At 39.1% G+C, this 9,084-nt stretch overlaps 1 protein-coding gene across 1 annotated transcript in view; it reads left to right on the top strand.

The window, feature by feature from the left end:
- The window catches only part of HECW2 (HECT, C2 and WW domain containing E3 ubiquitin protein ligase 2), a gene marked incomplete at its 5' end in the record, with an annotated part of 76,429 nt that overhangs the window by 49,289 nt on the left and 18,056 nt on the right, over positions 1-9,084 (top strand). Inside the window, 5 exons of the mRNA XM_009082374.1 lie at positions 106-208; positions 1,171-1,267; positions 3,277-3,360; positions 5,246-5,355; positions 8,110-8,230. Of these exons, the coding sequence (XP_009080622.1) occupies positions 106-208; positions 1,171-1,267; positions 3,277-3,360; positions 5,246-5,355; positions 8,110-8,230 (515 nt within the window). The remainder of the gene's footprint in view (positions 1-105; positions 209-1,170; positions 1,268-3,276; positions 3,361-5,245; positions 5,356-8,109; positions 8,231-9,084) is intronic.

Raw genomic sequence — 9,084 nt, 5'->3', positions numbered from 1 at the left:
GTGATCAAGCAAAGTCTTTACATACTTGCTTGGTCTTCAACCACATAAATTCTTGCTTTTCTGTGCTGGCAGAGCTGCTCACTGTGGTTCCTCACACATTTTCAGGTCGGAGAGGACTCCCGGCATTCAGGACCACCAGTTTTGCCACGGCCATCTAGCACATTTAACACAGTCAGCAGAGCTCAGTACCAGGATGTGGTTCCAGTGGGTATGTCAATACACAGACTCTTGTCAGAGATATTCTCTGTGACCGAGGGTTTCATGTCAGAGTGCACTACTGGGTTTGTCCTTTGGTTAGGGTGGGTAGAAGTTACCATTTGTAGTTTCAGTTGGAGCCTGCAGGACTGAGAGTGTGCAGGACCAAATCGCTGATGTATTCTGTCTTCCTCCCTCCCTTACTCTCCTGACAGCTGACAGGAGCAGCTGAAGCCAGCAAGTTGTGTCCTAACTGGACACCATGTATTCCCAGTGATTTTTACATTGGGATTTGGGTTTTTTACAACTTCTGAGCATCTATTTTGGCAGCATTCCAGAAAGTGTTAATCAGCTTGGAACTACTCATTAGCTCAACTTGTGTTCTCAGTTACACACACACAAAGTTACTGACTCCTGTGCCACCAGGAACAGAATTTAGAGTATTAAAGCTAACAGCTGTCACATTGTGCTAAATCAAGATAAATTAATCCGATTGACTGTAACTGGCTCTTTGTACTGTGGCATGTTTACTTGAAAATCTCTGCTCATTTCAATCTTTCCCCTTGCTGTAGATGTGGTGTGCTCAGCAATTAGTGAGGATTTGATATGGGTGTTTCCAATGCCTGTTTAATGTTTGAGAATGGATTTCAGTGCCATGAAAACCAAGGTCCCTGCAGTTTTATTCCAGCAATAAATATTCTAGTTTGACCTTAGCTAGGAGTGTGAGTGATAAAATATAATAGAAATTGCTAGCAGAATTTTAGCTGTTAACAGTGGAAAGGGTATGTCACAGTGAGATTTGGTTCACTAAATGATAGTAGAATCAATAACCTTACATAAGAAAGTATTAACACAATACTGCCAACCTTAAAACTGTGAAGTGTGCTGTCTTTATTGTTCAAAACTCAGAAGAAATGGTGTCCTTTCTTTTAGTATCTCCTTGTTTCAGCATGATATTTCTGTTGATGTTTTCAGCTTACAACGACAAGATTGTTGCATTTTTGCGGCAGCCAAATATCTTTGAAATTCTACAAGAGCGTCAACCAGATCTTACCAGGAATCATTCACTCAGGTAATAAAACAAGCAAAGTCTGGTCTTCACATTTCAATACAAAATGCTAATTAGAATTAGTTATTCTCATTAAAATTAGCAGTGAAACATAGCAGATTGTAGACTTTTGTATATATAATATATATGCACAAATATATAATATATATAAAATACATGTTTTTATATATATTTTATAGATGTGCACACACATATATTATCTATAAAAATACTTTCCTGCATTTTTGGGTAACTCCCTATAATAAGGTTTAGAAGAACATAGGTAATGTGGTATTATCAAATAAAGGTACCTACAAGAAACTCTTAGGAACAACTGGGTAAGAGATTTTCTGATGTTGTCAAAATGTGCCAAGACAGCTGAGCGACATGGCAAATGTGCCCATTCATTTGAGTATGTGTACAGCTGAGGGCATGAGGCAGAATGGCATTTGGTTTTGTCCTTATCTTCTTGAAGTGCATTTACAGAAAGGCTGTCCTGACCTAATGACCTTGGAGGTAATCTTACATCAAGCAGAAATTTTGGAGTCTCTCCAAAATTTACAAAATGGATATCTACAGGTTTTTGCATAGTCCAACAAGATGTGATGAAAGATTATCTTTGACTGTTGTATGGTTGTTATAACTCCCTCCTGTGTTTAGACTCGGAAATGGAGCCACAGACAACTTGGGTATCAGTGACCAGGACTGAAATGAATGTATCTCTTCTTCTTTGGACACTAAATTTAAAAACTTCTCTTTGATGGTGCCGGTCCATCCTGTGCAGAGAGCTGCCAGTGAAGTTCTCTGTGTTCTAGATGCCTATCCACACTGGCTGGCATGGCCAGTTTCCCAAAGTGTCATGTAACTAGTATTGTGATGTGGATTCTATGTTAAAGATTTGTTTTACCCTCTAGAGAAATCCTGGCTGGCAAACCTGAAGTAACACACTAGCAGAATACATGTTCTCTAGAAAGTACATGGAAAAGGAAACTGAAAATCTACAGTCCTCAGCATGTCAAAACAGTTCCTATGTTGTACTCATATCACTACTGGCAAGTTTGTCCCACCAGGCTTGGTTTGAAATGTGAGCAAACTAATCTGTTGGGAAATAGTATACATACAATTGCTGATTATTAGTATTTTTATTATTTCTTTTGCTGTCCCCAGGATGCTTGGTTTCCTTTACTCTGAGAGCGATCAGTGGGATTTCCTTCATGTGTGTTGTGGCTTTTTAATAATTAGAGTTCAAATTGCTCACAAGGCTTGTTGGTATTACCAAATTCTGCACCTAGTAGAGCCTTACTTCCTGATTACAGATTCAGTTTCCCACAAGCTGAGCCCTTCTCAAGAAAGATACTGTTTCCTGCAACTCCTGATTTACTTGTGGCTATATATCCTATCCTATTTTCAGTATAGCTCCTAAAAGACTGTGGGCTACCATGCTTTGAGTTTAGGAAGCACAGATTCCACAATAGTGACTAAACTGGGTCTGGGAGGAAGGATGTGTGCTTAGGTGAGACACAGGGAGAGAAATACTACAAGGGGTTTTCTGGAAGATCTCTTAAATCTCATTGTACCAAACCCCCAGTTTTAAAATCACAGGTGTGCTCTGTAATGTATGGTTTGCACTTCTACAAAGGTTTAGAAGAGACAGTGCCTATTTCAACAGTTCACTTTCGCAACAGGAATGTCCTCCCGCAGGGCTCAGCCTCCTACTTTGAATTCAGAGACATGGCTAGCATGGACTTGAAGGATTGAGGTTTTATTATTTCTTTTACTGGGTGAATGATGCTGCTACCTGCAGCAGCATGAGCATTGAAGAGATGAGGGCAACAGGAGAATCATTCCTCAGAACAAATTAGCTTTTTGATTGTAATATTTTACTGTGTTTATGTACATGGTGTGGCAAGATAAAAAATGAGGGAAAAGCATAACCCAGAGGGGGTTTATATACTCTGTACTTTTTCTTATTGCTGTGGTATACAGCCTTATTTGCTAAAGATATTTTGGAAGTGGTTTTTTTGTTTACACAGGGAGAAGATCCAGTTCATCCGGACGGAGGGAACACCTGGGTTGGTGCGTTTATCCAGCGATGCAGACCTTGTCATGTTGCTCAGGTAGGCACTGCTGCTTTCCATGCACCTATGGAATATGCTGTGGCAGCTGCTGAGGAGCCTTTCAGTGAGTAGTGTGTGCTGATGTAGTGACCTAATCATTTCCCCTTCAGCCCTTGGACTTGCAGCTGCGAGAGCTACAACTCAAGGGTCAAATTTTATTTTCAGCATGTTCAGTTTCTATATGGCAGCTGGAGGTCACTTTTTTTCATGGGAATGATGGAATGTGATACCCTGTCAGAGGGAAGGCAAGGGCAAGAGCACTGTGTGTGTGGTTTACATGCATTTGCCCAGAGCATCTTTTATTATCCCATTGCATCCAGCTCTGGTGCTCAGATAGTGGTGCAGTTTAGACCTCTTGTCAATAATGTGCCTACTTTAAGAATGCATCTCTTTAGTTCTGTGCTTTGGGAAGTCCCTGTTGGCAAATGTACATGCTTGAGATGCTTTTTGATTACTTAATGTCTTGCTTGTCTCTTCTCTGTGCTGTCAAGCACTGTCCCCTTTAATAAAAGGAATGCTGTTACAGACTTCAAGAAATGCGAGGCTGCTTCTTATTACTCATTTAAGCTATAAAAGCAAAAAATCAGACAGATTGTTTGCTGGAATTAAACCTTTGTATCTTGATGTTGTATTCTCATCTATTGTAAAATTCCTTCAAGAAATTCACCCGTTCATTTAAAATTCAATCTAGTGAAATAGGATTGGCTTTAGAAGTTGTATTTTGAGGTCAGGTTGCATAATGATAATCCTTTCTGGTCCATAAATCTCTGACTTAATTACAGCTATAAAAGAAATCTCATTTTAAAGCCATGCTGGAGATACTGTTTCTTAAAAAACTTTCAAGATTTTTATTTTTATTTTTATGTGTAACTTGGAGGACAATGACACATGGTCATGAACATAAAAAGAACTGCTGGAAGACATCCATTAAAAAAAGTTAATGCAAAAAAAATTTCTAGATACTTCTTCAGCAAACAGATTTAGTGAGGAACATCTTTTATGTGAACATTGTTTTCTTTGGTTGAGTTCTGTAGTAAAAGACTGGATTGTGATTTCTTCTACAGCTCAGTTTTTGAAAATAATTTTTACATATTATCTCAACAGCTGATTCTTACCTGTACTGTGTTTAACATTCAACATACCTCCTGATACCAGATCCCTTCTGATATTAGATATTCTGTCCCTTTCTGGATCTGCTTGTGTCAAATTTGGGAAGAGATTGATGTATGAATATATATATACAGACTCTGTGTACACAGATGCAGCAATTAAGCGGCAAAGTGTATATCTTTTTTTCTCTTAAAAAGTTGTGTAGCAATAATAGATGAGGCATGAAATAACTCACCTGGAACAGAGTAGATGTGATACCTGTTTCAGCAACAGTGTTAGCATTAAAAGTAAAATGAAGAAATAATTTTGGCTAACAAGCTCAACACTCAATACATTCAACAGGTTCAGATGTGATTCTTCATCCTGGAGGCTTAGAATGTTTGTCTCTGTTCCTGCTCTTTGTGCAATATTGCAAATCTGGTTCCAGGAAAGCGTGACTAAGGCTGTTGACTCCTTTGTAATGAGAACACAAGTTAAAAAAATAAAATAAGAGGGGGCACACAAATTTTAAAGGCTGAATAACTATATTTTACCCTTAAAAACAAATACCCAATTATGTATAACAATGTCCCACAAAAGTAGTAATCACTGCTTTCCAGTACTTTCAAGATCTAATTGAGGGAATGGCAATAAAATATTTTGTAGTGCTCTAAGTGTGCATAGTGCAAATAGGTCAAAGAAAGCAAGTTGGTAACTAGAGATTTATTCCTAGAGTGTGAAAATGTGGCATTTATTCCAATAAACATGTTATTTCTTATTTGTTCCTTTTGACCAGCTTGTTTGAGGAGGAGATCATGTCATATGTGCCGCCACATGCCTTACTTCATCCTAGTTATTGCCAGTCGCCACGAGGCTCACCGGTGTCTTCACCTCAGAATTCTCCAGGTGAGTTGCTCAGGCAAAGCTTCTGCAGGGTCTCTATGAAACCATTTCTCATCCTTGATAAGATTAATTCCGTATCAGTAAAGCCAGTAGCATGTTCTTGCTGCCTTCCCAGAAGCTGGAGAACAAAAACAATGGAAAATTGTTTTACTATAACTTTTTATTCCCTTTACAAATTTAAATTCACAGCAGCCTACAGACAAGAATGTGCTATTGAGAATCCATAACCTATTTCCCTTTGCAGTTCCCAGCTTTTAGATGGGTAAGGTTACATGAGCTGAAGTGCCTTCTGAGTGGACAGTGAGCTTGTCAGTGCAGTGCTTCAATGATGATGGTATCTGTAAGGTACTGCTGTAGAGCTAGTCCCTAATTCAGTTATGCTGCATGTATTGACTTTTCACCTATCTAAAAATTCTGTGCCTACAACAGCAACAAAGATCTAGTCCTATTTTTGAGCAGTCGAGAAGTATGATTGGATTTGACTGTCAGACTTGAACCTTTGCCTTGGACTCGCAATGCTTTGCTTTATTCTAGTTCATAGAAAAATATAGAGCGACCATTGAATGTCCCTGTCAGCCTGCAAGTCTGCATGTTTGTGTTGGTGTACAAATGACTGTTTTGATGAGAAATTGTAAATAGCTCATGTTTTCTGTGGAGGCTCTGTGTTTTCTGGTCAGCTAAGCTGGCTGTGCTGCACTGCACAAGGCTGCGTGTTAAGGATCCATTGTTCAGATCACTCACAATCACTTATACATTCTCTTTTGGAAAAGATGAATAGTCATGAAGCTACTCTTTATATCTACTTTAGAATATAACCTCTTTGAGAATCAAATATGATTATCACATCGCTGGTGTTTTTTTGCACTTCTATTAACATCTTTTGTTCCCAAGGCGGAAGTAATCACTATAATTGCCCAGGAATTTCTTGGCATATGCATCTGATTTGCAGTGAGGACTTGTCATGTGCTGACAGAATATTATGATGCTGATACCATGGAGTAATGTATTATCAGATTCATGGTTTGTGGTATCCTTTAAGAAAAACCTTCTTCAAGGACTAAGATTAAAGTATATTTTTGTTGCATTTTTTCGTGGCTATGTTTTTGTACCTACTTTGAACCAAAGCAAAATAAACAAAGTAGGAGGAAAAGGTCAATAATTAAAAGGCTGTTTACAATTTCAAGTTTCTGTAAGTTTTCAGGAGAATTCAGCTGAGTCTACCATTAGAAGCCCTTGGTGCTGTCAGTAAAAGAGGAAACCCATTATAGATGAATCAATGACCATGATTTGTTTCTCCAGAAGGGTCCTTCATGTTCCTGTTGGAGCCCTGTAGATTCCCTGATACTTTCTATTCCTCCCACACATCACTCTCAGCCTGGAACAAGGGCCAAATGTCTTTCTGGTCAGACAGGTCTTTTAAAGACATGTTAAATGGCACTCACTGTTAGTAGTGATCTCACTTGCTCTCTCTCTGATCTCTGCAATGAGATAGGCTCTGCAGCTTCTTCCAGCAGCCACTTCCGCAGGATGTTCTGGTCGGCTCTTCCATCACGTGCTTTGTGGCTAAGCAAGCTGCTCTCTTTTCCCCTGGCCTCTGCCCACAGGCTGAACAGATACACGTTCTCTCTCTTTTGTAACCTGAAACATTACCTTCTCATGCCTTCTCTCATAGTAGCAGTAAAGATTTTTGTCTTGTCTTAGTTTCATGCAGGGAATCGAAGGTGAACTCCCATGAGGAACCAATTGCCAGTTAAAAGACAGAACTCTACATTTCAGTGCTTCTAAACTGTTCATTTGTGCATTATGGGCATGTTAGGTGACCAGCAGTTGCAGATAAGTAGTTGGCAACTTACATATGCTGTAGGGCATGAAAAATGTGAAACGCTCTCTGAATTTTTTGTGGGGGATGTCTCCAGAGCCATGCACGGAAGGAATTTAACTGCCTCTTTGGCACAGTGTCTTGTAGTCAGATCAGTGCAAGTAATTTATCCAAAGAGACAGCAGAAGTCCTCATGATTGTAATATTCAGGATAGATCAGACTAAACACCTAATTTATATGTGTACATGCAGTTGTGGGGTATGCCCTTTTCTTGGCCTACAGATCTCATCTCTCCCTGCTTTTAAGAAACTGACCCTCCAAAAGTTTTTCAGAAATAGATTCAGTTAGGTGACCATCATGTATGTTTCTGCAGTCATGGGTGAAAAGTTCCACAAACTTAAAGTTGATAGTCATTCCAGTTTTCCAACATTTTTCTTCCTTGCACTTCCCGAGGGAAAAGCTTCTACTAAGGAATTTCCAAATGTTTTCCATCTTCAGCTTGATGTACTCGACAGGGGCACAGCAGAGTCCAGTCTGTTTATGCTTCATTTCTGAGTTCTTGTTTTCCCTGATAATATTAAACCGGAACAGAACATTTATTGCATGAACTATTATAAAGGTTAGACACAAAGTGTACTTGGCAAACAAAAAGTTAACTCTTTCTGATAGACTCTGCTGGTTTTTTAATCCATCTCTTGCATTGACCTGGATTTGCTCTTTTAAGATTACTTTTGAAAGATGATACCATTGGAAATGAGTAAGTAAAAAGTCCTGGATGCAGACCAGGTTTGAAGATAGGCAGCTTTTACTCTTTAAAAAGGTGACTAAAGCAAACACATACCATGCCTTTTGCTATTAAGGAGTCCTTTCAGTATCAGGTGGAGCCTTCCTCAGTTTGTGTCACTGCTGCTCATTCTTTGCTTATTGCTTCCTGCAGGTACTCAGCGTGCCAATGCCCGAGCTCCAGCTCCTTACAAAAGAGATTTTGAAGCCAAGCTGAGGAACTTTTACAGGAAGTTGGAGACTAAAGGATATGGACAAGGCCCAGGGAAGTTGAAGTACGTTGAAGTGTCTCATGAAACTGGATTTGTTTCTCAGGCAGCTTGCCTTGCCTTGCCTTGCCTTGCCTTGCCTTGCTGGTCAACAAACTTAGAAGGAATGCAGATGTTATGGTTATCCTAGCACTTTGTGAGATTTAAGGCCTGTCATGAAGGACTTAATGACAGCACGTGATTCACAGCAGAGGATACAGCAAGTTCTGCGCATTTTTCTGCGTTCTGCCCAAATATATTTTTGTACAAACAATATTATAAATGCAGTGCCAAAAAGTGCTTTGGGAAGAGGCATGAGAACAGGAGGCATTTGAATTCTTCTAGTATAGCAAATGCTATGATATAAACAGTTATATTTTCTCGTGTAATTTTCCATTGAAATAGGCTTATCTTTTGTACATCATTGCCTGTATTTAGTAAAGAAGATTCATACAAATAAATGTTATTAAATTCTGAGGATTCCCTAGGGAAACTGCTAATATTTTTACTTTAGCACTCTGTTTGCTACTGTTCTTGAAGGGAGTTCATCCCTCCTTCATTTGTTTGGCACTTACGTAGTTACATACATAACCATGTCCTCTATTATAATAGGAGGGTAGGTTTTTTGTTTGTGGGATTTTTTTTTAGTTCCCTCAGCCAGTCACTTCTCACATTTTGCAGAAATTTGTGCGAAGCTCAGACTTCATTCATGTGAGCTTATTACAAGTTTTCCATAACTGAAATGGGATTAAAATGGTATTGTTTAGACAGTCTCAGGAGGCAGGGGTTGGACAGTGTCTGCAGGTAATATAATTAGATAATAAACACTTGATGCTTTATCTGTAAAATGTTTGTCATGAATGCTTGGGCATTCTGGTAGA

Source organism: Acanthisitta chloris, unplaced genomic scaffold (assembly GCF_000695815.1).
Source record: "Acanthisitta chloris isolate BGI_N310 unplaced genomic scaffold, ASM69581v1 scaffold27490, whole genome shotgun sequence".
Classification (NCBI taxonomy): Eukaryota; Metazoa; Chordata; class Aves; order Passeriformes; family Acanthisittidae; genus Acanthisitta; species Acanthisitta chloris.
This window is presented reverse-complemented; position numbering and strand designations above follow the sequence as displayed.